Source organism: Eumetopias jubatus, unplaced genomic scaffold (assembly GCF_037043125.1).
Source record: "Eumetopias jubatus isolate StellerSeaLion01/CBP00866 unplaced genomic scaffold, mEumJub1_p1.0 scaffold_9, whole genome shotgun sequence".
Taxonomy (NCBI): Eukaryota; Metazoa; Chordata; class Mammalia; order Carnivora; family Otariidae; genus Eumetopias; species Eumetopias jubatus.
In genome coordinates, this window is record NW_028274815.1 from 27,645,972 (window position 1) to 27,673,190 (window position 27,219).

The 27,219-nt window shown below is 38.8% G+C and overlaps 1 protein-coding gene across 4 annotated transcripts in view; it reads left to right on the top strand.

Annotated features, from left to right (window-relative positions):
• The window catches only part of RASGRP3 (RAS guanyl releasing protein 3), a 72,442-nt gene that overhangs the window by 16,796 nt on the left and 28,427 nt on the right, over positions 1–27,219 (top strand). For 3 of the 4 annotated variants that reach the window (XM_028117206.2, XM_028117201.2, XM_028117205.2), the window contains exons 2-9: positions 15,698–15,827; positions 19,048–19,242; positions 20,241–20,343; positions 21,542–21,604; positions 22,179–22,310; positions 23,084–23,231; positions 24,691–24,864; positions 25,451–25,567. In XM_028117206.2, coding sequence (XP_027973007.1) covers positions 19,173–19,242; positions 20,241–20,343; positions 21,542–21,604; positions 22,179–22,310; positions 23,084–23,231; positions 24,691–24,864; positions 25,451–25,567 — 807 coding nt within the window. In that variant the 5' untranslated portion in view covers positions 15,698–15,827; positions 19,048–19,172. Of the gene's footprint in view, positions 1–10,500; positions 10,576–15,697; positions 15,828–19,047; positions 19,243–20,240; positions 20,344–21,541; positions 21,605–22,178; positions 22,311–23,083; positions 23,232–24,690; positions 24,865–25,450; positions 25,568–27,219 lie in introns of all 4 variants that reach the window. The other variant, XM_028117202.2, reaches the window with a different exon arrangement.

The following is a 27,219-nucleotide window of genomic DNA, read 5'->3' on the forward strand; positions in this document are numbered from 1 at the left end:
AACTTGTATAATCGCTAGTTACCCAAGTGACTCATGATCTAAGTGCTGGGAATTATTCACAGGAAGTTATCCTGAAAAGCCCACAGTGATGAGTACCTGTGGATTACTCAAATCTGACATGGAGGAGTAAGCTGTTAATAGTTGTAGTCAACGTATCCAAAGCAACATAGAGAGGAAGTGGGAGAGAGTGAAACTGGATACTCACTATAACGTGAGGAATCTAAAAATGTCTTTCCCTCTCAGCATGAGTAGTTACATATTTTTATATAAATATCCCAGTATACATTCTGTTTTCCCTTAATCTTTCCAGAATCTACAAAGTAAAGTGTTGAGAGGGCGTTTGCACCAAGTCCCATGCTCTTTGGGAATCATTAGTGGACGTCTATTTTGTTGATTATGAGAGCTTTTCTGCAAAAGAAAGCACAGAAATCTGGGGGAATTGCAAAACTTGGAGGTAATATAGACATTTTAAACATATTGTAAATGGAAATAAATAATAATTTATTAGCCAAAGCAAGCTTGACAAATGCTCTAGAAATCCTTAAACTTGCTTTCTTGTTTGGGCACGAGGTGAAGTTTGTCTTGTAATTCGAACCTACTTTGTAAATGAAAATATGCCAGAAGGCATAGTAGTTGTGATTCTTCTTTGTTTAATCCACGAATAGTAACATTCTTAAGATCTGCCCAACCGAAGAGTCCTCCTTAGCTTTTGCTTAGCATCTGTGATGTCAGTAGGCAGTCTGATGTGTCTGAGGTAGGGGCTCCCAAATGCAAATGTCTGCAGGAAATTATCTCCCTACCTAGAACAAGTGATATTTCACTTTCCTCTTAAATCTACTAGAAAGAAAAGGCCCATAGTGGGGTGATAAATGGCAATGACCCTTGGCCTCAGTTGGGGAAACAATAGAGGGTAGTGGGAACTTTGAGGAATTAGAAGACAGTTGCTACTCAGCTCCAGCCAGATGTTACCTCATGGGGCAGATCTGATTTTTCCATAAGAATCTAGAAAACTGGGGTGCCTGGGTGGCTCAGTCAGTTATGCATTTGCATTCAGCTCAGGTCATGATCCCAGGGTCCTGCTTCCCCCCCGCCCCCGCTCATGCTCTCTCTCTCAAATAAATAAATCTTTAAAAGAATCTAGAAAACTGGAATTGTAAAAAGTGAAAGTCTGGATTTGTACATGTTGCAAATAATGCAAAATTTTTGAAACTTCGTGAGAGCCAAACCTGTGTGGGCCTAACAAAAAAAAGAAAAAGAAATACATCTATGGGGCAGATCTCTGTCCAGGAGGTCACTGTTTTATAATCTGTGGATGCTGAGTGAGGAAGACCTTATTTTGCACCATCTTCAATTTGGAGAAAAGAACTTAAGACTTCTGCTTCAGGGGCACCTGGATGGCTCAGTCGGTTAACCGTCTGCCTTCGGCTCAGGTCATTATCCCAGGGTCCTGGGATCGAGCCCCACATTGGGCTCCTTGCTTGACAGGGAGCCTGCTTCTCCCTCTCCCTCTGCCCCTCCTCTCTGCTTATGCTCTCTCACTGTCTCTGTCAAATAGATAAAATCTTAAAAAAAAAAGAAAAAGACTTGTGGTTCAGTATTTGTATGTCTTTAAATAGGCATTCTCAGATAAAAACGTCAAAAGGGCATTTGAGAACGATATAATGTTTAAGCAGCCACTGTACTTTTACATTTAATTTCTATGGCATCAGAGCCAATTTCTTGGATTTTATGGAAGGTATGATTTTGTATTAGGACCCACAAGAACACCTACGCGAGATCTTGCTGATGTCAAGCATATGGCATCTGTTGAGTCATCTTGCTGTGAACATAGTTCTCAATAAAAACTCATTGGGGTGATTCAGATTGCTCCATATTACAACAAAGATGTGGAGATTTGGAGACATCTAGATGACATAAACAATTTGCTAGCTTTTATAAAAGAGATGTTTGGCATCGTGTAGACAGCACATTACCAAAGTCAAGACTCTCTTACTCAAAAGCAAAACTAAATTTTGGGGAAAAAAAATAACTAGAATGGCTGAGAACCAAAAACAATTTTATAAAACTTGGGCTCCATTTACATTGCTTTAGATTCCTGAAGGTAACACAGTTTGGGTCTTGAGTGTTCCTTCATTTTTCAGTATAGACACCGTTTGAGATATTCCAGTATTTTCTTTCCCCAGTCATTGATGTTTTATGGTAGCTTTTTTCCCCTTTATTGCCCAAACCAAATATTACTGCAGAATAATAAGTTAATGAGAGGTTTAAACATTTTCATTTGTATTTTTCTCTTTTAAGAAGGCAAAAAATAATCAGCATTGTATTTAGTAGTGAGGAAGTATCTTTTTACCACCATGCTTGGTAAATCCTTTCAGGTTTTATGTGATTAATAGTTGAAGCATGCTAAGAGAGCTAAATAAATAAATAAATAAATAAATAAATAAATAAATAAATAAATACATGCCGTGGTTCCTGGACTAGAAATTAAAGGTGTTGAAAAAAAGTTACTGAAAATGAGATATTGTGGTGAGATAAAGATTGGTGAGGGTTTAAAACTATGTGAACATGGGGACTTATGAAATCCCCACAAATTACCACAGAAGTTGATGAGGTTCTCATTCTAAATTTAGTGCCCAGCTCAGTTTCACTTACTATTTCAACTCTTCAACATCCTTATTGTGACTAGTAGATTCATCAGCAGAACTTTTGGTGGAAATGTTTTTGTGTGATTTCTACTCTCAAGAATTGTTTTTATGGATATTAATAACCTAATATGCATTTATTCCCATGCTGGAGAAAAATGATTGCAGTTTCAAGACTTGGATCCTATTCATGACTCTTTCGTACACATGAAATACTGCTGGGATTGCTATATGAATCTACTAAAATCTCCTCCTCTTTAACTTCTTTGGGGACATGTACTGTCTGTGTATCCCCTTAAGTACCTATATGCTTGATAGATGTTTCTTTAAAAAATAGATTGTAACCGATCGATAAAAATATGAATAGTTGAGGGACGCCTGAGTGGCTCAGTCATTAAGTGTCTGCCTTTGGCTCAGGTCATGATCCCAGGGTCCTGGGATCGAGTCCTGCTTCGGGCTCCTTGCTCAGCGGGGAGCCTGCTTCTCCCTCTCCCACTCCCCTGCTTATGTTTCCTCTCTCTCTCTGGCAAATAAAAAAATAAAATCTTTAACATATTATTATATATAAAGTATATATACTTTATGTATATGTATATATATATTAATTATATGTATATATATAAATAGGTGAGTATGAATAGGTTGAGTTATATGTCTAGAGGCAGCTACTTTGTCCTCCCAAAATAGTGAATACTACATAGTAAGAAGCTAATTATGGAATCTTTATTTAAGGAAATGGGGGCCTAAAGCACAGTTAGTAGAAATGGGATTTAAATTAGTTCTCACTTCATAACTCAAATTTCCAGCCTATGCTGCCTTTCCTCCTGGTTTCTTTGTTTCTTTCTCTCTTATTTCTTTCTTCTGCAAAGTGAGTATATGTAGGTCAATTTATGGGGCTTATAACTTTGAGAGACATGATATAAATACAAATCATTTTATTCCATAGGTAGAAGACACTTTTTGGTAATTTACCAGGAAGAAAATAAATAATAGTAGCTAACACTTACCAAGAATGTACTATGTTCCAGTTAATAAGCCCTTAACCTTTGTTAACTCATTTAATTCTTTTTTTCTTTGAAGTATTTTATTTGTAGATTTTATAGATGTTTTATTTATAAAACAAAGTTTTGTTTTTTTAAAATTAATTTTTAAAAACTTTTTATTAACATATAATGTATTATTTATTTCAGGGGTACAGGTCTGTGATTCATCAGTCTTACACAATTCACAGCACTCACCATAGCACATACCCTCCCCAATGTCTGTCACCCAGCCACCCCATCCCTCCCACCCCCCACCACTCCAGCTACCCTCAGTTTGTTTCCTGAGATTGAGTCTCTTACAGTTTGTCTCCTTCTCTGATTTCGTCTAACTTATTTAATTCTTGTAACAACCCTACAACATAGATCCTATCACTATCGAGGTATATAGGTACAGAGACACAGTAAGACTACATAAAGTGCCCAAGGCCACATACTAGAAAGCACAAGAGTCCAATTTGGTCCCAGTGGTCTGGCTCTAGAGTCCAGACTCTTACCCATCAGTCGAGCTGTGCTCAGAACTCATTAAGTGACTGAAATGTGTCAAGCCTGCACAAACCCACAGCAAAGGGCTGTGTTGGATTAAATCACATGGACCTTCACAGTGGCTTTTAGTTCTGCTCCTTACAACATGGTAGCCCTGTCTCCCCTCTCAATGTTTGTTGAATGAAAGAATGATCATATAGATTCTTTAATTCCAGTTTTCAGAGCTCCCCATTCTGTTAGTATTCCTGCTTCTCCACAGCTCTCTGCCTTTTTCAGTGTCCTTTCCTTTGCATGTGGTTTCTCCTTTTCTCCACTCAGTGCAATCCCACTCATGCTTTAAGGTCACAGCTCGACTCTATGAGTCAGAAGTTTTCACTTCTCTCGTGACTCTTTCATAATGCCCTGTATCGTCATTTCTGTTTATTTTGTGCTCCCCCTCCTTTAGATTCTAAGGCCTCTGAGATCACAATCTGTGCCTGATATAATCTTGTACCTCTGCCATGGTGTTAATCACATTGTCTGGCACAGAAATAACTGTTTATTAAACAAATGATAAAATGACTGGAAGAAGTATTCAGTGTAATTTTATTCCCTATAACATAAATCTGTAATAAAAATCTGGAAGCATGTCTTGAAATTCCATCAGGGGCATGTTCATATAAGAGGAGTAAATTCATTCAATAAAATAAAAAAAATCAAGACAAAAATAAGATTGGAGGAAAAAAGTGGAAGAGAAACAAATTTAAAGTCTGCAGATCATGTGGGAAGAATAAGATGGCAGAGCAAGATAACCACATGCAGATATCAGACGTACTTCTCGGTTAAGAGCTAGAAAGACAAAAGACACTGGTTCTTAAGAAACTACCGAGGAGACAGAACCATTCGGTAACATAAATCCTGAAAGCCTCACACAAGTCAGTACACTGAGTGCCAGAAATCTGCCTGGAGGACCTGGGAGGGAGGAGAAGAATTCAAGTAGGCATTTAAGAAGTGAGTATGTGATTGCCAAACAGACATATTGAGGGGAAGGAAAGCATGCTAAAAAAAAAAAAAAATGTACAAAGCATGATGTCCTGGTCAGTTCAGGCTGCTGTAACAAGCACACCAAAGACTGGGCAGCTTTAGCAACAAAGTACCTTCATGACTTCATTATCTCCCAAAGGCCCCATCTCCAAATACCCAGGAGTGGCAGTGGAGAGGAAGAGGGGTGGACCCATTTGAGAAGCATTTGGGAGGTAGATGATCAGACTGGGATATGGAGGAATGGCACTAGGAGGTCTCATTTCTGGCATGGAATACGGGGAGGTAGACGGAGCCATGCATCAAGGAAGGAGATATAGGAACAAAAGTTTAGGAGGGTGAAGAGGACATATTTTTTTAAGTAATCAAAAAATTTTAGTGGAGGGATGCCTGGGTGGCTCAGTTGGTTAAGCGACTGCCTTCGGCTCAGGTCATGATCCTGGAGTCCCGGGATCGAGTCCCACGTCGGGCTCCCTGCTCAGCAGGGAGTCTGCTTCTCCCTCTGACCCTCTTCCCTCTCATGCTCTCTATCTCTCATTCCCTCTCTCTCAAATAAATAAATAAAATCTTTAAAAAAAAATTTTAGTGGAAATAATTCACAGGCTATTGGAATATGTCCCTTTAAAGTGTATAGCTTAGTGATTTTTAGTTTACTCACAAGGTTGTACCACAACTGCCACTCTCAAACCTCAGAACATTTTCATCACCCCAAAAAGAAACCCTCAACTCATTGTAGTTACTCCTTTGCCTCCCTCCCCTCAGTCCTTGGAAGCCACTAATTTACTTTTTATCTCTGTGAGTAGAGTCTAGGTCATGAGTATAGTCTTTGCCTCTTCTGGACATTTCATCTAAATGGAATTACACAAAATGGCTTTTTTTGCGGGGGGGGGGGTCTGGCTTTTCTCACCTAGCATCAGGTTTTTCAAGGTGTACCCATGTTGCAGGATGTATCAGTGCTGTATTACTTTTTATGGCTGAATGAAATTCCATCATATAGATATACTTTATTTTATCCATCTATTTATCAGTTCATGGACATTTGGGTTGTTTCAACTTTTGGGCTATTATGAATAATACTGCTGAACAGTTGTGTACAAGCTTTTGTGTGGACATAAGTTTTCAGTTCTTTCAGGGATCTATCTACCTAGGGGTGAATTTGCTGAATCATATGGTAACTCTATGTTTAAGTTTTTGAGGAACTTCCAAATTGTTTTCCAAAGTGGACACATCATTTCATATCTCCATTAGCAATGTATGATGGTAAGGTATGAAAACCTACCCTCAAGTAAAATAAAACTTTCCCAAAGGCACCCAGTATTAAGTGGCAGCCCCCACTCTTGGCTCTCTATGGTACACCATGCAGCTGGCCTCAGTTTGATTTGGAGTTACTGACATGGAAGTAGTAGTTGAAGCCATGGTTGTGGATGAGTTAACCATGGAGAATCTGAGGTGAGAAGAAAAGTCCAGGCACAGATACTTGTGGACCCCCAGCAGCAGGAGAGGAGTCTGTGTGTGACTGAGAAGGTGTGACCAGAGGCACAGGAGGAAAACCAGGGAAGAGAAGTTGCCAGGAAAACCATCCAAGGGAAGAATGTCAGAGGGAGTGTGGCCAAGAGGTAACACAAGGCTGCCAAGCCTTAGCACAAATGTGGTGACGCCGCCAGAGTAGTTTTAGTGAAGTGTGGGAGTGGGGAGTGAGGGGAGAACTGGACAGAGCTTGATTTGGGCGGTCTGAAGAGGGGATGGAGCCAATCCAGCAAATTCTACTTGGCCGTCAAGGATGGGAGAGAGAAGAGAGTTGGCCAGTGGGGAACTGGTGTTTTTTGTTTGTTTCTGGTTTTGGCCAGGAAAGATACCTCTTGTTTACTTAAACTGCTAACAATTTAACTCCAATTCATTAATTCTCCCTTTTTTATAGCTGTATCAACAAAACTCTTATTTTCAGTCATTTGCCTCCTCCAACTCCTTCATAGTTACTTTGTGAGAAGGAACCATCCTCTCCCTTTTTTTTCCTCTTCCTGTGTCTCTCTAGATCCTCTAATAAACCCATCTGATTCATGTTTCTAGCAGTTACACAATTTCCGAAGGGTAATTCGGCATATTAAAAATTAGTACCATCAACCTCTAAACTCCATGAGAATTCCAAAAGTTCTTTTCAGCATTTTGATAGATGCCCACCAACCTCCTTATCCTCTGTATGTAATATGCTATTAATCCATGTATAATGTTCTAGTGGGGAAATATACTCTAAATTCCAAATAACCACTTTACAAATATAGTTGGAAACATTTTGTAATTTTAGGACTTCCCCTTTTTTTTTCATTGGGTTTTGTGCTCTTAAAACTTTTTTAAGAGAGCTTTTTTTGTTCTGATGAAGAAGACAGAGTAATATTGTTTCTCTCATGTTAGGGATGATGAAAGCAAGCCTTAGAGAAGTTAAATAGGGACCTAAGACACTACTGACATTTATTAGTCACTAATATTTTCTCTTTTGTTGGTATATACAGGGATTTCTTTTCAGGAGTAAGGTGAATTTAGTTAATGCCTTAAATAAGAAGAGAGATATCACTACCTCTTGAGATTTGTTTTCCTTTTAGAGAAAGGAAGAAACATTTGCTGTAGGAAAAACATGTGAAATCAGAGAGAATGGACAAAGTCATTAAGTGGAGTCTTCTAATTATAACCTTCAGGCTATATACATTTAATTGACAGTACGGAAATAATTTCAAAAACATTTTTTTGGTCCCTGTGCTTTACTTTTAATTGTTTTCAAGAAAAGGTCTAGCCCCAAATCCCTGATAGAGACGTGTTTTAAAACTGAGACTTTACCATCCCACAAAAGAGTACCATGAACATACTGGTTTCTAAATAGAAGCAAAAGTTTTCATTTAGATGATAACACACACAGTTTCACTTAAAAAGGAGAAATGAATATTACATTCCCAAGTGGGCCTATTTATGTATACAAAAGTTAGCACCAGAATAGTGTAAGAAATTTAGCTTTTAAAGCTTATCACTGTCTCAACAAAACAAGATACATCCGACAGAATGGGAGAAGATAATTGGATAAAAGGCTAGTATCCAAAATCTATAAAGAATTTATCAAACTCAACACTCAAAGAACAAATAATCGAATCAAGAAATGGGCAGAAGACGTGAACAGACATTTCTGCAAAGAAGACATCCAAATGGCCAACAGACACATGAAAAAATGCTCCACATCACTCGGCATCAGGGAAATCCAAATCAAAACCACAATGAGATACCACCTCACACCAGTCAGAATGGCTAAAATTAGCAAGTCAGGAACACGACAGGTATTGGTGAGGATGCAGAGACACGGGAACCCTCCTACACTGTTGGTGGGAATGCAAGCTGGTGCAGCCACTCCGGAAAACGGTATGCAGGTTTCTCAAAAAGTTGAAAATAGAGCTACCCTAAGACCCAGCAATTGCACTAGCGGGTATTTACCCCAAAGATACAAATGTAGTGATCTGAAGGGGCACCTGCACCCCAATGTTTATAGCAGCAATGTCCACAATAGCCAAACTATGGAAAGAGCCCAGGTGTCCATCAGCAGATGAATGGATAAAGAAGATGTGGTGTGTGTGTGTGTGTGTGTGTGTGTGTAAAATGGAATATTGCTCAGCCATCAAAAAATGAAATCTTGCCATTTACAATGACATGGATGAAACTAAAGGGTATTATGTTAAGCGAAATAAGTCAATCAGAGAAACAATTATCATATGATCTTACTGATACGTGGAATTTAAGAAACAAAACAGGATCAGAGGGGAAGGGAGGGAAAAATAAAACAAGATGAAATCAGAGAGGGAGAAAACCATGAGGGACGCAATCATAGGAAACAAACTGAGCGTTGCTGGAGGGGATGGGGGTGGAGGGAGGGGGTAACTGGGTGATGGACATTGGGGAGGGTATGTGATGTAGTGAGCACTGGGTAGTATATGAGACTGCTGAATCACTGAACTCTACCTCTGAAACTAGTAATACACTATATGTTAATTAATTGAATTTAAATAAATAAAATCTAAAATATCTTATCACCGTCAATAGTAAAATTGGATAATAAAGTTAATACTAATAAAGCAGCATTGTACAGTTTCCATGCTTTTCATAGTGTATCCATTTACTTATACTTTTTTAAAAATCCAATGACAGTTCAGAACTCAGTGCATCCCAATCATTTTACTGTCATCAGCTCTTGTTCTAAGTATTGTCTTATATGTGTTCTTTTTTCCCGTGGGGATAAGTTTCTTGATAACAGTTTATGATATCAATCTCTTGCCCAATTCTAGAATCAAGCTCAGATATTTCTGGCTGCTTTGCTGTCCGACACCACTGAATTTAGCTGGTATTTTCTATTCTAGTTTTGTGACCCATAAAACTTAATATTCTCAGATGTCTCCTTTTCAGGAAGCCTTCCCAGCTCTCTTTGGTTAAATTTTATCCCACTTTTGTGCCCCCATAACACCCAGGGCATGTTTCTCTGGCATTGGACTTAATGGGCTTGTTGTTTTATAATAATTAGTTTATAATCTGTAAACTGCAATGGGATGTAGGCTCCTTAAATGAGCTCTTTACATCTCCAGCCCATATCATAGCACTTAATATTTAGTAGATATTCAATCATCATTGGCCTTTCTTTTTTTTCTCAACCAAACAAATGCCTTTCTGTGAGCATGGAGATACTTTTGAAGTCAGTTCTTCATCATGTTAGTGCTTCTTGCTGCATTCCTATGAAACAACTTAGAACTCAGGTTTTAAAATGCTTTCCTGGTGTTTTCAAAGATAGCAGCTTCCACCCCCAGCACAGAAGGATGGTAGGTTAGAGAGAGATTATACTGCAGGCTGTGCCTTCTGTTCATATTCTTTTGTTTCTTAGAGGCTTTCTGTATAGTATCTTCATTTTCTTAGAGCCTCCTTTGTGTAGATTCTAACCCCTGAGATTGTTCTCTGGCTCCAGTGGGTGGATCCTTAAGAGTTTTATTTACTCATGCCAGTTACTGAAAATGTCTTCTTGCTCCTGGTGGGCACATATAGGCACGACCATGTCAGTGCTGGTACCAAGTACGGAACAGAAGTCAATAACCGGCTCAGAGCTCATCCCATGTGGCTTCCTTGCACTTTTTTGCTAACAATTAAGTAACAAGCTTAAGCTGTGTTTTATTTGTTGCTAGATTTCTGGGGAGAATACTGGCTTCCCAGAGTTAAATGGGTAAAGCACTCAGCACGATGATGGCACAGACAGCATTCAAAACAATGACCTCTTCCTTCTTCTCCTCCACCAACAGCATCATCATCATCAAGCTCACTCTGGAGTAAATGAACAAGGGGACATGACTTCATTTCAAGCGATTTGGAACCAGGTCCTTCCCAAGCATTAGTGCCACAGACAAGATTCTGATGAATATAATGCTGAAGAAAACAAAAACTGTTTTCCCAAGGCTTAAAATTTTAAATTCTAAGCTAAATATTTTCTAGTTCTGAATCTTATTTTGGGATATTATTTACCATTTGAACACTAGAGTTGCCATAGTAGGTCATAACATTTCCATGGAGTTGAATGTGTCCATCTGGAAACCATCTGATTGCAAATGTCTAATATGTGTATATATTGGTTCTCTTCTGTGTTTAGCTTCAGCCAAATGCTAGGAAAATACCTCCTCAGATGGACTTTGGAATTTCATATTTATTACTAGAGCTTCTTCAATATTCTCATTTCTCATTTAACTCATGTCAGATAGCTGTAAATATGTTCATTTGGTTGCCAATAGTATATATCAGTAACCAAGAAAAAATAAATACAATGCAGCTTAACCTTGTTACTTAATTGTTAGCCCAAACTACAAGGGGGCCTTGTGGAATGAGCTCTGAGCTGGTTATTGACTTCCGTTCAGTATTTGGTACCAGTGAGTCCCTAAAATGCCAAGCTTGCTCTAATAATAATGGTTATTCATCTTCAGACAATAGAGCCAGTGATAAAATGCTTAAAAGCTAAGCAGAGGGCATAGTACACAATTGTTCTAGACAATGCCCAGAAATTGATCTAATAGGCAAGCCTTAACAACAGCTAAGATTTGTGTGGATAGTAGAAAAAATATAAATTTTCATAGAGCTGGCTTTGCCACTAAACCAGTAACATGATAGGACAAGTAACTTAACCTCTGTAGGCCTTAATTTCCTCATCTATGAAATGGGGAGAATAATATTTCGCTTTCGGGGTGTTATAAGATTTAAACATAATACAGGTAATTTTCCCAACATTATGTGTATCACATTACATGCCACCAACAAGTAGTACTTGAAGAAGATATTATTACTTTGTTTTCTAAAATCCACAACAGTATTGTTTATTAATGCCCTATTGATTTAGGAAAAGCTCTATGCAGATGAAAAACAAACAACAACAAAATTTTAAAACCCAGGAAAACCTCATCATCACATTGAATAAATCCGTCCAAGGCAAGAATGAAAAAAATTACTCTAGAGTTGAGAAAATATTTTCCACAGCAACTCCGTATGTCATTGTTATATAACCTTTGGGAATATTTCTCCACTCTCTATAAATGCAGGATACTTGATTCTCTGGGTCACCATGATGGCCCACTTAAAATGTTGTAACTTTGCTGTAAGCATTGGGCTCATTTCCTCAGTATGTACTATCCCGGTTGGTTTGTGATAGAATCAGCTTTGACAGTGACAACCATGACACTGTGAGAGTATGATAAGAAGAGTAACTGATTGGAGGAAATAAGGTAGAAAGAGAAATTGAAATAACTGAGAGGCGATGTGGAAAGAAGTGAGAAGGAAAATTAAAGTTAAAACAAGACCAATACAGAAATCAGCAAAGAATTCCAGATATGAAGAGTGAACTGAGAAGGAACAGTAATGTATCTTGTGATTTATGACCTTTTTTAGAGGTAACGGGTAATGAGGGCATTGGTGAGTGTGCGTGGGGGGTGGGGCAGAGATACAGAAATCCAGGCAAGGAAAGTGCAGGACATGGGGATGGTGGCTGAGGCTGAGGTGGAAGATGCCCACATGCAGTATCCTGGATCAAGACAAAGGGTGGGAGACAAATGATTTCTCCAATAGTGTCTGTCTTCTTCACCATTTGAAGCAAAGATATAGGTGAAATGGGAGGGACGCATGCCCTTGTGAGGAAACGACCTAGCAAATGCCATCATGCTTTAGCTCTGGGTTATGGAAACCACATGTGACTGGACCATAACGGCATTAACTCAGAATCGCCTGCCCCATAAAGAAGGAACTTGCTGTATAAGTTGTTCCAAAAAAGTTAAATAATTTCAGAAACGTGGCACAAGTGAATGATGTCACCCAGGGAACAGGGAACACAAAATTAATTTCTCTCAAAACAAACTCCAGAAGAAAAACATCAGCCTTTTCAATGGAAATAATGGGAAATAGCCCAGTAATTCTGGTTTCTTTCTTCTGTGCTTTATAACATCTGTTGTATATTTTTTTCTCTTGATAAACCTCAGATCTTCCAGCAGATGACCTTGTCTCCTTCTTTTTAGAGTAAATGAGTCATTAGACAGAAACTTCCTTGACTCTCCGCTATCAAAAGGACAAATCTACCTATACCTCTACCCATTTCCCCCCTTTCCTGCTGTTAAATTGAAAAAGGTGGCCTGCTACCTTATCCAAGGTAAATCCCTCCACCTATGCATGGGTCCATGACTTCTGTCCTCTCAGGGACCTTGTTATATATATTAAATTCTTTTCCTCCTGTTCCTTAAATTTCCTTTCCACTGATTCTTAGAGGTTAAATATGGTCAGGTGTCGATTCAGAAGACTGTAATAGGTATCCAGAAGCTAAGTCAACATTTCCCTTTGGATGTCTCAGACATCTCTAAACACATCTAAAAATGAACTCATCATTTGTCCAACATGAACTTCCTTCCTCTTCCCCTCAATTTCTCAATCTCAGGGGAATGGCTTCATAACCCAACCAAATATCTAGCTAGAAACCTGGAAATTATCCCTGAGTCCTCCTTTCTGCTCAGTCTCCAAAGCCATTTGATCAGCAAATCTTGTTGGATCTATCTTCCAAACTGTAGTCTGTAACCAACCAGTCCCCTTCATTTCTATTGCCACACACTGGTTTAGATAACAATCATCTCCTGCCTAGATGGTCATAATTGACTACTAACTGGTTTCAGCATCATCTGTATATGTCTCTACTAATCTCTTTTCCATACTGCAGCTGGAGAGAGCTTTAAAAAATCTAGATAGGATCATGCCACCCTCTTATTCATTTTTGAAATCATGGTTTCCCATTGCCTTTCAGATAAAACCCATACTCCTTCATATAGCTTATAATACTGTTCATGAGCTACTCGTACAGACTTCTTAGCCTCATGTCTTGCCACTTGTCAATACTTCAATCATTCTAGATGTCTTTCAGCTTTTCATAATTGCCATTTTCTCATTCACTCTTTGCCTCGCTAAAACTCCTTTGGCTCCGAATTAATGTAGTGCTCCTCCCCTTCCTGGGATACTTTATTGTAATTACTTGTTTAATTCTTTGCTAGAGTATAAGAATTATGACTTTCTTGCTCACCAATTTATCCTTCTCTCTGTTTGCTCCTAATGTCTTCTACTATCTTGCTTAGTATCTGGTATCTAATAGATCCTCAGTATTTGTCAAATAACTTCATTGTTTTTCAGGGTTTTGCTTCATTTTTCTTACTGAACTATTAATAGTCTTGATTCTCCAATGGAGTCTCATAGAATATAATCACAGCACCTTTCAAATCTCATGTCTGTGGTGAGAAAGGGAGATTAAGCTTGAAGGTGGCCAGAACAACAAATGCTATGTTAATCCTTAAGGCTTAAAGGTTTGTGGTCATTAGCACTCATTTTCACTAAGGATTTAGGCATTTAGAGAAACCCCCTTATCTCCATATGAAGGTCATATAAAAGCAAAGACATATTTGTGGTCATTTATACATAAAGAGAATATCTGTCATTAGGAGGGAAGAGTCTTTAAGGGTTTTTGTTAGTTTTTTATTGCAATAGAGAGAATGCTATAGACAAGACTACCTTTGGAAGTTCTAATATGGCCAACATCATTTCAAAACTATTTATTGAATACTTACTAGATACAATATTTCACCTTATAAATCGTGCAGTCCTGGAGCCAGGAGCAACCTTTGCTGTCATTCTGGCATGCTTCCTAGACACCATCTGGGAATTAAGCCTACAACATCTCTGACAGTCATTACTTTACTTTGGCTTGAGAACTTTCGAGAATGAGATTCCATTGCTGATGAGGCCACCTGCCCTACTCCTAGAAGCTCTAATGTCACAATATTTTTTCTCCTGTTTCCTTTTCCTTCTCTAACTTAACATCTCTTTCCTGTCACTTCAATCATATGTCCTCTACTTCACCTAAGTCCTCAACTTAGAAATCCTTAAATACTGGAAGAGATGGTGTGGGCAAAGGGAGATACCTTTCCGGACACCTAGTGTTTTAAAGGACATACAGTGGGTAGATTTTACGTTACCTCTGAAACTCCTTCAATAATCTAGTAAAGTAAGAAGCATTAATGGCATTTTACTCAGAGGTAACTATAACTTTCCCCATTAGCTTATCTAATGTGGAAATACAATCCAAGATTCTGAGTCAAGAGACTGGGGTGCTAATTTATGTCTCTTAATGGACAGCTGCATGGAGTTGGCTCCTTTTTACTATTTCTAAAATTGGGAGTATGGTTCTTATTGTCCTAAGCAACCTCAGGAGGATTTTTTGAAGATAGAGGCTTTCATGTTAATGAAAGCCTTTTTGCTGCATGAATACATCATAGCCTTTGGAAATCACACCCAGCAGAACTCTATTGCCCTTTTGAAGTGAGAACTTCTCTCTTAGAAGTAATTCAAGCCCTGGGGAAATTTTGGCTTATTGTGTCCTTTTCAAACTTGTGAGAAAAATGTGTATGCTGGGGAGCAATAATTTTCATTGCAGCCAGAGAGTACCTGTCAACACTAAAGCAAGTCCCAAATCATTGGGAGACTAAACAACCTGGACTAAAATAACATTGACATTCATGTTGAGACAGTCAGGAGTGATTTAGAGTCAGAGTTTGATGATCACCACAACAAACTCTTCTAGAGATTTACTAACACTCCAAGGTCAGTGTTTGGAAATTCTTAATGAGTACTCCAATAATAGAAGTATATTTGGACCAAAATAGTATTTTACACTATGTGTATAAATTTTGATTTTGCCACATTTGCAGGATTTTAATAGGTTGAATTAAAAAAAACTACTTGATTTGAAAAATATGTTACCAAATAACTATTTTGAATATTTTTCTTTTTTTAATTGACTTCGTAGGTGAAATTTAGACAAAAATCTCAAAACCACCTATAACTCAAGGGTTTTGGAAATGCTTTAGCACCATCTGCATTCTTTTGGGTTTCTATTATTTTAACTCTGGGGATTTCTTTACATTCCTTTATCAGGTTCTCCAAAGTACTTATTCAAATTGGAGAAATCAGGTCTGCAGACTGCATCCCCAGCGCCTTTTCCAATGATGATAACTGCCTTTAAAATTCTTTCAGACCTGGAGACCTTTCAGTGTGAAATCAGTGGGTAAGTATTTCTTTAAACTATTGTAGATTATGTAAAAATCTTGACAAGATAAATATGCCTAACAAAACTGAAAGAAACATGCTATGATATTAATAAGAGTTGTCTTTGGATGATGAGATGATGGGTAACTTTTTTTCCCTTCCTTTTTCCTTACTGTCTTATTTTAAATGGAGAATATATATTGTTTTTTAAATATTCTTTTTATTTTTTTATTATGTTCAGTTAGCTACTATATAGTACATCATTAGTTTTTGATGTAGTGTTCAGTGATTCATTAGTTACTTATAACACCCAGTGCCCATTATAGCACGTGCCCTCCTTAATACCCATCACCCTATATTGCTTTTATAATAAAGAAGCTTTACTGTTGAAAAAGCAGTTGTAGACACAATAATAGCCACACATAAAAATGAGACCTCAGGTACACGTGCAGGTGACAGAATGCTAAGGAGGGGCACAGACCCATCTCCTGACTGCAGAAACAGATTGTAACTGGATAGTCTGGCCCACCTGGCTTTCAGGTGCTGGCTTCATTGTGGATCACAAATATAACTCCAAACATGGTGACAGGTCTTTGGTACCAGGTTATTTCCAACCCCTTATGGAAGGGTAATACCTTCCTCAGGTAGGTCAGCTGAATAATTTTGGTTTTGACCTGAGAATCTAGTTTAGTTAATCTAGTCTGTTTGGTTCTAAGTAATATATTTACTCTTCAGTAACAAGTGTTAACAAGATAAAAAGTGTCTGTATAGACGTGAAGGGGAATCAGACTTGTCAATTGTCCAATCTTGACTTTTAATGGATTATTTACATTAGGGAAATAAGAGAAGTGCTGCCAAAATGTCTGGGAAGAGATACCAAGTTCTTTTTACGAACGCAGAAAGATCCTATCAAGTCTAGAAAGCTGGCAGGAACTTCTGTCCTAGGATGTTTACTAAATGCTGATTTAAATTGCTAAAACAAACTAAAAAATTTATAGTACACGTGCATACAAATATATAGTTATTCAAAGGCAAACTCTTTACAGTTTTATATTTTATTCATTTCTTCATCAATTCACTAATTCATCAATTGCTTTTCTTAGTATCTTCTCTGTGAGGGACAAAATCTTTGGAGCTGGGGAGTACACCAGAGAAGAAAACACAAAAATCTCTGCATTCATAGAGCTTATGTTTATAGTGCTAGAGAGATTTCAAAACAAATAAACAAGTAAAATATGTAGTATGTTATATGGGGAAAACTGTTATGAGGAAAAATAAATCCAGGAGGTGAGAGAGCGCATGCCAAATAGGAGGTGAGTGTGGGGAGAGAGGTCTTGTTGTTTTATTTTTTTTTTAAGATTTTATTTATTTATTTAATTGACAGAGAGAGAGAGAGAGCAAGAGAGGGAACACAAGCATAGGGAGTGGGAGAGGGAGAAGCAGGCTTCCCGCTGAGCAGGGGACCGGATGCGGGGCTTGATCCCAGGACCCTGGGATTATGACCTGAGCCGAAGGCAGACGCTTAACAACTGAGCCACCCAGGTGCCCCGGTCTTGTTTTAAATAGGGTGGTCAGGAAAGGCCTTACTGATAAGGTAACTTGGTGAAGAGATGTAAAAAGAGTTGGTTCCAGACATCTTTAATATTTCCCTTTCACAAATCATTTGGGTAGCAGAAGTGGGAGAGCCCTGATGCAGTGTTTCTGTTATTTTACTGCACATGGGAAATAATCTAACTTTTTATGCCTTGAGCATGGCACCTTCAGCACAAGAATATGGCTTTTACACAGAAATAATACATGGTAAAAAATTTTCCTTAAAGTTATATGCCTAGTGCACAGACCCACTCAACTGTCACTCTTTGGGGGTCTGATTGCACTAACACAACCATACACAGGAACATTAGCTTTTTTTTCCTATTCATTCACGTGTTTGCTTTCTGAAGTTGACTTTGAGCATGCTGAAGGCAGGGGTGGGACAATGATTTGTTCATCTTAGCAGCCTCAGTGCTTAGCCCAGTGCCCGGCATTTGTCAGGTCCTCAGGGCTTACCAGTTGAATAAATACATTCTGAAAGTAAAATAGACATTGATTTCAAATAGCTTAAGAGATTCATGCCCAGTGGCCACATTTACCTATTAAACTGCCCAAAGTAAATAACTGTCTTACATCATGATGACCTCTCACCTTCTTTAGGCCCTATATGGCACTGCTACAAGGACTCTGTAAAACAAAGCGATGGTGTTTCCAACAGCAGTACGTCCAGTATGAGGAACTCTAAGAGGTTGTTTTTAATCCCCATTTTTCCCATGACAGTGCTGTAACATGGGACCTCTGTTATACCCACATATTTCTTCTACCTAGGCGACAGATCTGGGGCTGTGTCCTCTTTCTGACTAGATTAGGGGACAAAATTATGATGGTTTATGATATCCATACTTGAGAGAGCAATGAAAAGGGGGCAAAGGAAACTAAAAGCTTTATTTTACAGTGGAGTCCTGATTCTAGACCTTACTAATTGTGTGGTTTTAGACTAGTTGCTGCATCTCTGCAAATCCATGACCTCATCTGTAAACTGGGAGTACTAATTACTATCGTTTGGAAGCATTGTTATGAAGCATCATTGTGTTGGTCATAATGGTATTATTATGAAGGTCAAGTTGGATAATATATAAAGCATTTGGTATGGTGCCTGGTACATGATAATATATAAAGCATTTGGTATGGTGCCTGGTACGTAATGTGACTGTTCAATAGGTTTTTGTTAATACTTTCACTACTACTATTAGAGAAATCAGGCAAGTAAGATTTTTTAAATCAGTTGTTGAATGTTTATATGATCATTGAGGATGATGCTCATCAATATATTTGCACTTCAAAATTTACCTCCTTCTATATACTTGTGATAATATTAAACCAAGTAACATTTGTAATATTCTTGAATGTCTCTCTTATCACTTAAGAATATGAAGAAAAGGTAAGATATTGTATGAAAAAAATGTCAGCTGCAAAATGGAATGGTATCTCACAGAACATTTCTGTGGTTCTGGAGCGCCTTACATGCTAAAGAGCACTTTAGCAGGCATTTTACCATCATGGTGGTTGACGTAATCTCTGTCAGTCTGAGACTTTTCTTGGGGAAAGATACAGTCAATGGAAGTCCTTATCTTTTTAGGTGGAAAAGTAATGCCTTAATGAGGTCTGAACTCTAGTCTGATAACTTTCATTTCTTGTTTCCTTAGAGTCTTGAAGTATGACTAAGGACAGAGACCAGTACCAGCACAGACATTACCAAGTTGTGTGATTATGGAGATGGTCTACCTGATGCTGAAAATGTATCTAGTTTTTTGACAACGGCTAAATAACCATGGGGTCAAGTGGACTTGGAAAAGCAGCAACATTAGATGAACTGTTGAGCACTTGCATTGAGATGTTTGGTATGAGCCTTTTCTCCCTTTGATATACCTTGATACTCTCACTTCTCCCTATTCAGATGCGAGTGTTGCTGCTGAACAGAACTCGGTCTCCATCTTTGGCATTTAAGTCCTTTTTGATTGACCCCAATCTATCTCTCTAGTAACACTGCCCTGTGCATTTCCTTCCCTTTAATGCCCACAGCTAATATGCCAGTCATACTGTCCCCTTAATGTTTCTGGAACATCCCCTGCATCTTTCTACCTCTGTGCCTTCATTGAAATTCTGCTTCAGGGCTCATCTCAGATACTGTTTCAGATGTTCATTATACCGTACCTAATCTCTGCTGTCAGGAATGCTGATTGCTTCCTCCCACTGCCCTTTGTGACTTTCCCATATGGTATGATCATTTCTCGGTCTTTTGGCTCACATAATTGTGGATAGCACAGTCTGCTGCATTCTAATTTGCATATATGTCTCGTATCTCCTACTAGGTTACAGACTTTACAGCTCTATGCTTTATGTTGTTTACATATCCACCTCAGCATTTCAGATTATTCTTTGTACAGATGGTGTGACCTTTGTACAAAACAAATGGAGTTGTTTTAATTGTTTTTTAAATTGATCATTACAGGAAGAGTTAGACCAGAGTAGGGTGGCCAGATAAAATACAGGATGATCAGTTAAATTTGAATTTCAGATAAAGTTTGTTTTTAAAAGTGTAAGCATGTCTTAAATAATGCATGGGTCATACTTATACTAAAAAATTATTTGTGGTTCACCTTAATTCACATTAACTAAGTGTCCTGTATTTCTGTTTGCTAAATCTGGCAGTCCAGCACCAGAGGGAGGGTGAAACCCCACATCCACTTAACTTGTAAGAAGGTACCAATGGAAGGAGGAGGAAAACAATAATTGGGTATACGAGAAGTTTTTGACACTAATGTTTCTCTACTCTTATTAGAAAAAGAGAAGAGTAGTACTGTTGTCTCCTCACCCCTTTTATTTTATTTTTTAACAGATGACAATGGAGAGCTGAATAATAGTTATTTGCCAAGAATAGTTCTACTGATGCACCGATGGTATTTATCTTCCACTGAATTGGCAGAAAAACTTCTCTGCATATATCTTTTCAACTACTGTGTAATTTTTACAATCATAAATCAAGTTCTGTATTTAGATAGAGCATCTAACAAAAGCCAGTAAATTAAGATGAATAAATAGTCTTTAGTCAGTTATCCAGCTGTTTTGTGGATATATATAGATGTCTAGACAAGACATCTGGATGATGGACCAAACAGTTGACTATCCATCTGGATGTTTTGGCTCGACTTAAAAATAACCACTAGATATAAAATGAAACAGAAGCTATAGGCTGAATGTTTCTAACTTGACTTAAACATTTCTGTTGTTAGTACAATGAAAGAATAGTCAACACTGATTCCAGACCTAATTCATTCCTTTTAGGATGGCAAAATGATGGCTGTAGAGGATACAGTTTAGACACATGGAAATGCCAGCCAAAATAATAGGATCTGGCTCAGGCACAAACACCACCTGAGTTTTCATATCTTCCCTTGCTTACAAGACACAAAGAACATTCTAGCAAGTTTATTGCAATTTGTTGGTTGACCTTAATTTCAGATTTCCTTCTGATATAAAAGCAAAAAAAAATAGTTAGAAACTCCATTTTATAATAAGGGCTTTTAGCAGTCTACCACTTTTGAACACATAGCAGTCCTGAAAGGTGGTTGTAAAGCCAAATGGCCCAAAATGAAAAAACAGTCTCAGATTTATAAGGATGATTTTTTCCTGGAGATCTAATGTTTATCATGTAATCACTAATATTGGTTCCGACAGTCTCAGCCTGCTTCAACCTCAGGGGACCTTGCAGATGACTGGGAAGCCCTACAGGGTAGAAGGAGCCTGAAAGGCAGAGGGTCTGTCAAATGATTATGAGGGCCATGTGGGCGTCCATCTGCTCATTGCAAGCTTGCTCCACTTCCTCCTTCTTCCCTCTGTCCTCCCTACAACCTCAGGGCCGAAGGGGATGCAGAAAGGGTTAAGGGGACATTCAACCTGAACAGAGGTCCCTGAAAGTGAGCAAGATCCTCGTCCCCAGATCTCAATATCGAGGGGTAGTGTGTAGGTGACAATTAGTGCTGACATCGTCAGAGCCCCTTCTCTTCCCAGCTGAACATCCACATAACCCAAATGTCCCCAGGATGGCCTTCTTATTAGGACTTCATCTAAATTGGTCAAACAGCTGCAGGTGTGGGCAAAGGAAACCAGGTGCATGGATTTTTTCTTTAACTAGTGTACGTATCGAGATGCCAGTGGAGAAAGCTGTGATGAATTTCGGTTAAAGATCTGCTACTTCATGAGGTAAATATACATGTAATTGTCTTGTAGTGTATGGTTCTGGAATTGTTGACAGTTTCTTTCTGCCCAGACAGTAGACCTAGTCTGGCAATAGAATTGACTCAGATTCCCCCCTTTCCTGATTTTATTTAAATTGGCCTTCCTCTGTTCCTGGGGGTAGAATTTATCTTTCTTTTAGAGATCAAGCAGTAGCAAATGTGATTAGGGAATAAAACTAGCTCTTGGAAAGAGTAAATTCATTTTATCTTTCTATTTACCCACCATAAGTTTTCCCATCTAGTTGCCGTAAGTTGGGGGAAGGGTTTGATTTCAGCTGTGGTTCAGCACTTAGATGCGAGTCCAGATGCTCAGGACTTAGGGTCAGAAAGGGAGGCTCAGAGTGGGAGTGGTAGACTTGGGTCCTTGATTGAAGGAGGGAAGAGTGAGACCCCGTGTCATCGGTGGGGAATAGGAGATTGCTAATTTGGGGCATGGCCCTGGGTTCATTGTTAAACGTAATCTGTAAAATAATACAACAGTTTCCATAAAGGTATAGCTTGAAATCGTCTCTTCATCAAAAATACTTGATGCCTCTCAGGTACTGGATTCTCAAGTTTCCTGCAGAATTTAATTTGGACCTTGGTTTGATCCGTATGACTGAAGAGTTCCGGGAAGTAGCTAGTCAACTAGGGTATGAAAAGCACATCAGCCTCATCGACATATCCAGCATGTAAGAGTGGCACACGTTTCTTTCAAACATGATGAGCCCACTGTTTGGGGGAGAGAGTAGTAATGGCCTTGTTGGTGAGCTCAGTTATTAGGAACTCAGTACTAATGAGACTAGCGTTTTATATCTACCAGTTAACTTTGCACAGAGAAAACTATTTCATGACCCTAAGAATGGTTATCCCATCTTGCAAAGATAAGCTCTTGTGTCCTGGTCATTCATACTCTAGTCCTTTTTCCTAGAATACTTCTTTGAGAATCTTGATGAACAGTGCATGATCCAGGAATCATCAGGGATGTTGTTAAAAATAGAGATTATTCAGGTTCATTCCGAATAAATTAGAATCTCTGGCAGTGAGGTCAGATCTCTGTCTATATCACGAGCTTTTCAGATTATATGTTGCTGAAGTGTGAGAACGAACTTCAGGTGGCTTTCATGTGCCTTAAATCACCATCCTATATATTGATAATCTGCCAAATTTATAGACCTAACCCTGACCTCTCCCCTATGATCCCAACCTTACTGGTCCTAAGAAAGAGCAAGTAAGAGATTCTTGATGGATCAGTGCAAACCCACCCTGTCTGGAAAAACAACTCACAGTTTCTGTTCTATTGGCAATGGGTCAGTGGTTTTCTCTTCAAATATGAAGGACAGGGTGTGTATTTTGCACAAGCTTCTGGAAGCAGGCCAAGAGTTACAGAGTCAGTAGGTTAATAACTTCCATTGAATGAAATGGCCTTTCAGCGCATTGACCAGACTCACTGTTTCTTTTATAGTCCTTCCTATGACTGGATGAGAAGAGTCACACAGAGGAAAAAAGTATCCAAGAAGGGAAAAGCCTGTCTGCTGTTTGACCATCTGGAGCCCATTGAATTGGCTGAGCACCTCACTTTTCTGGAGCATAAATCTTTTAGAAGGATCTCAGTAAGAAACTGACGTATATTCTTCCAAGGATAACAACCACCATGCCAACTTTCCCAAAAGCTGCATTTTCATACTCTGAAGTATTGGCAGCCTTTGTCATTGTGCTCTACTGGAAAAGTGCCCTGAATTCACAGGAACAATCCCTTTTAACCAAAGATAAATATTATCCTGTCTTTATTTTATGGCTTAGGAGCTATATATCTGTCGCTATTTTCAATGCCTCCTTTCATAGGATTAAAGCATGATTTTCTAAATACTCAGTGGAGATTTAACCATTCAAGGTTTATGGAGCTCCACTGACTTCTCCCAAGTGAACATGTTTTGCTAGGTCCTTCATTTGAGGGACAAAATCTTTATTTAGGTTGGGATTTGTATAAATGCTTAATTATGGGTGTAGGTTGAAAATAAGAATTGTAGGCTTTGATGAGAATCTCACATTAGGTTGTTTCTTTCCCAGGAACAGAGATCCTGAATTAAACTTTTCTTTCCTACTCTGTCTTGATAGCGTTTCTTCTCCACCCCCTTTCTCTTGCTCCTGACTATGGTCTTGTGTCTCTTCCTAGCCACCTACTCACTATCCACTTGTTAGGATAGTATTTCTGCAATGGCTCATAATCAGCCTTTGTCTTACCAAGCTCTGGGGCAGTCATTCTTCCTCCTTCTTTTCCAAGATGCCAGGGAATTAAATATATTATTACTTGCAAAGATGAACATGAAGTTAGAAGTATGGATTCTGAAAGACAGATTCTTTTCAATAAATAATTCTATTGGAGAGGACCTTCATGGTTCTCCACCAGCAGGCCATGAAAAGGAACCCCCTGCACTGTTTATATGATGGAAAGCTCATATGTATTTGATGAAATCCATGCTGACTTCCTGAAAAGGTGTCTGTTTTGCTAAGGAGCTACCTTACTTCAACTACTGTTTCTTTTTCTTTTTTCTTGAAAAAACTTTACAAAATTATTCTGACTTGAAATCATTATATTTATATTCATTTCCTCTTCTTTAATGTATGCCACTGTATCTCAAACTTGCCTGACCATTGGAATCACCAGTAGTGACTGAAAAATGGAGATTCTTAGATTCTTCCTCTGGAGAGATTGACCCTTTAGGTCTCGAGTGTTCCCAGAAACCAATAGGTTAAAACACAAATGCCCCAGGTGGATCTTATGATCCAGCAAATTTGGGACTCACTGGAATGTGACTTCGAATCTTGTCCCTTCCCACCCCACCCCTGACACTGTGATGTATGTGTCTGTGTATGGGGGAGTGAAACACAGCAAAACAGTATATTAAGGGAACCTGTATATTCAAATGTGTAAGATGCCATTATAAATGTGAAATGAAAGAAATCATTATGTTGTTATGAAACAGTATTTCACATCTTCCATGCAACATTCCAATTTCTGATTTTGCAAAGACTCCATTTTAATTCAGTCTCTGAATCTTCCTTTACTAGTTCACTGATTACCAAAGCTATGTCATCCATGGCTGCCTGGAGAATAACCCAACCTTGGAGAGATCTATTGCTCTATTTAATGGAATCTCTAAGTGGGTCCAGTTGATGGTTCTTAGCAAACCAACCCCCCAGCAAAGGGCAGAAGTCATTACAAAGTTTATCAATGTTGCCAAGGTATGTATGTCCGGGAGTTAGATGGGGGTTCTTTTTTTTTTTTTTTAGGATTTTATTTATTTGTCAGAGAGAGGTGGGAGGGAAACACAAGTAGGGGGCAGCTGCAGAAAGAGGGAGAAGCAGGCTCCCCGCTAAGCAGGACTTGATCCCAGGACCGTGGATTCATGACCTGAACCGAAGGCAGATGCTTAACTGACTGAGCCACCAAGGCGTCCCTTAGACAGGGTTCTTAAAGGAATCTAGATGGTCCTTCATTCTAGAGAATAGTTGTTGAAGAAATTTGGGGCTCACAATATAAAGGACAATTAAAGTATTCATAATATCTAGTGAACAACTCATACTGCTGTCATGCAAGAAGATTGCTTTTAATCGGCAATCCTTAGAAGCATTTATTATAACTATTTTTTTGGTAAAATGATTAGTATGTTTTCCTGGTGGATTGCATTTGTGCTTCATTTTAAATTGATAATGTTTTTCTTAGATTCTTTTTATTGAAATTGTGCATGCATTCACCTGTAATCCCAGAAAGACCAGAATAATTGAAAAATTGTTGCAAAGTATTGATGTTAACATTTTTGTATTGCAGAAGCTCCTCCAGCTCAAAAATTTTAACACTCTAATGGCAGTGGTGGGAGGCCTTAGTCATAGCTCCATCTCACGCCTCAAGGAGACCCATTCTCATCTTTCTTCAGAAGTTACAAAGGTACAATGGATTAGATCCTAGTCCCAAGTGAAAAAATCATCTGTAAATTGTTTAGGGATAGGATGCTTCTAACAGATGTGACTCAGAGGGGGAAAATGTTCTTCTCAGGCAATGCCTGGTTACACATGGAGAATTCAGTAGGAAGGGAGTAGGCACACTGCCTGGAAAACCAGATTGGAAGTGGTGGCAAGTGTCCCAATAGGAAGGACTTGAATACCATTAACGTATTGCAGGTGTGAGTACTCTACAAGTCTGCATTTGGTCCTTGCTATGTGATAGGCACTGTGACACACACAGGGGGTGCAAGACAAATCATTCCTACCCTGCCCTCCTCAAAGGAAGTCATTGAACACCTGCTCTCTTCAAAGCACTGTTTGGCACAGTGAAAGAGACAAAGGAAGAGGGAGATGTAGACCTTGTCCAGAAATCCCTCAGATTTATAGCTAAGTTTTCAGGAACAAAAATATATTTTTTTTAAAAAACAACAATCATTTCCCAAACTGAGCTTTTTCTGCCATATCTGTTTCCAGACCACAATAATAACAGTTTTCCTTATTGAGTAAAAAAGAACATTTCATCCTTATGAAAAGAGTTCCTTATAAGCATGGAGTTTGCTGCATCAGTAAGGACACTTTTCAGCTCTCAGTTGAAAAAAATCTGGAAATTGCTGAAAGAGCAAGCGAATGAGCCATCTCACATACCTGGAAGTCCAGAGGCAGGGCCAGATCCAAGCATGGTCTGATCAGAGCTCTTGGCTTAGTAGCTCTGTCTTCCTTGGAGGATCAGGTTTTTGTTTGTTTCATTAGACTGGCTTCCTTCCTGATTGGACCATCTGCAGTAGCAGGAAAATGATGCTCTCTTGTTTTGTTTTTGTGTTTTTTCTTTAAGATTTTATTTATTTATTTGTCAGAGAGAGAGAAAGAACACAAGCAGGGGGAGCGGCAGGCAGAGGGAGAAGCAGGCTCCCTGCTGAGCAAGGAGCCCAATGCTGGGCTCGATCCCAGGACCCTGGGATCATGACCTGAGCTGAAGGCAGACGCTTAAGGGACTGAGCTACCCAGGTGTCCCATAAATGATGCTCTCTTGCTCATGAAAATTGGAGATAGGGAAAAAATCTCTTCAGCCCTGCCCTCATGGAATGAAAGACCTCCTTTTTAGGCAGATTCACCCACCTCAAGTCACATGCTCACCACTGGGCCAATAATAGTTGCTAGAGGAATATAATGTACTGATTGGCTTAGGTCTGTGTTCCTGAACCAATCACAAAGTAAAGGGACAGAATTATGATGATGGTAAATCAGAACCCATCCTTGGACCTGGGAATGGAGGCAGCTCCATCTGAGTTATATGGGGTGCACGGAGAAAGTATAGCGTGATCGAAATTGAGGTCTGGTTGCTGTTAGGCAACTAAAAATAAACAGAAGGATACAAGCCAAGATGCACAGCTGCCCGACCTAAAACACTCATTCTAAGTGTAACAGGGCTTGTTATCTAAGTGTCTTATTTTCCTTTAGCTTTGTACTGAATTTCAAGTAACGAGCAAAACACATTTTACATGTTGTGAAGAGTAAGAATTCAGTAGAGGCTCTTAGAGGCTTGGAACCACCAGTGTATCTTTGAAAATTATTTAAACTCTTTCTTACAGAAAAGGA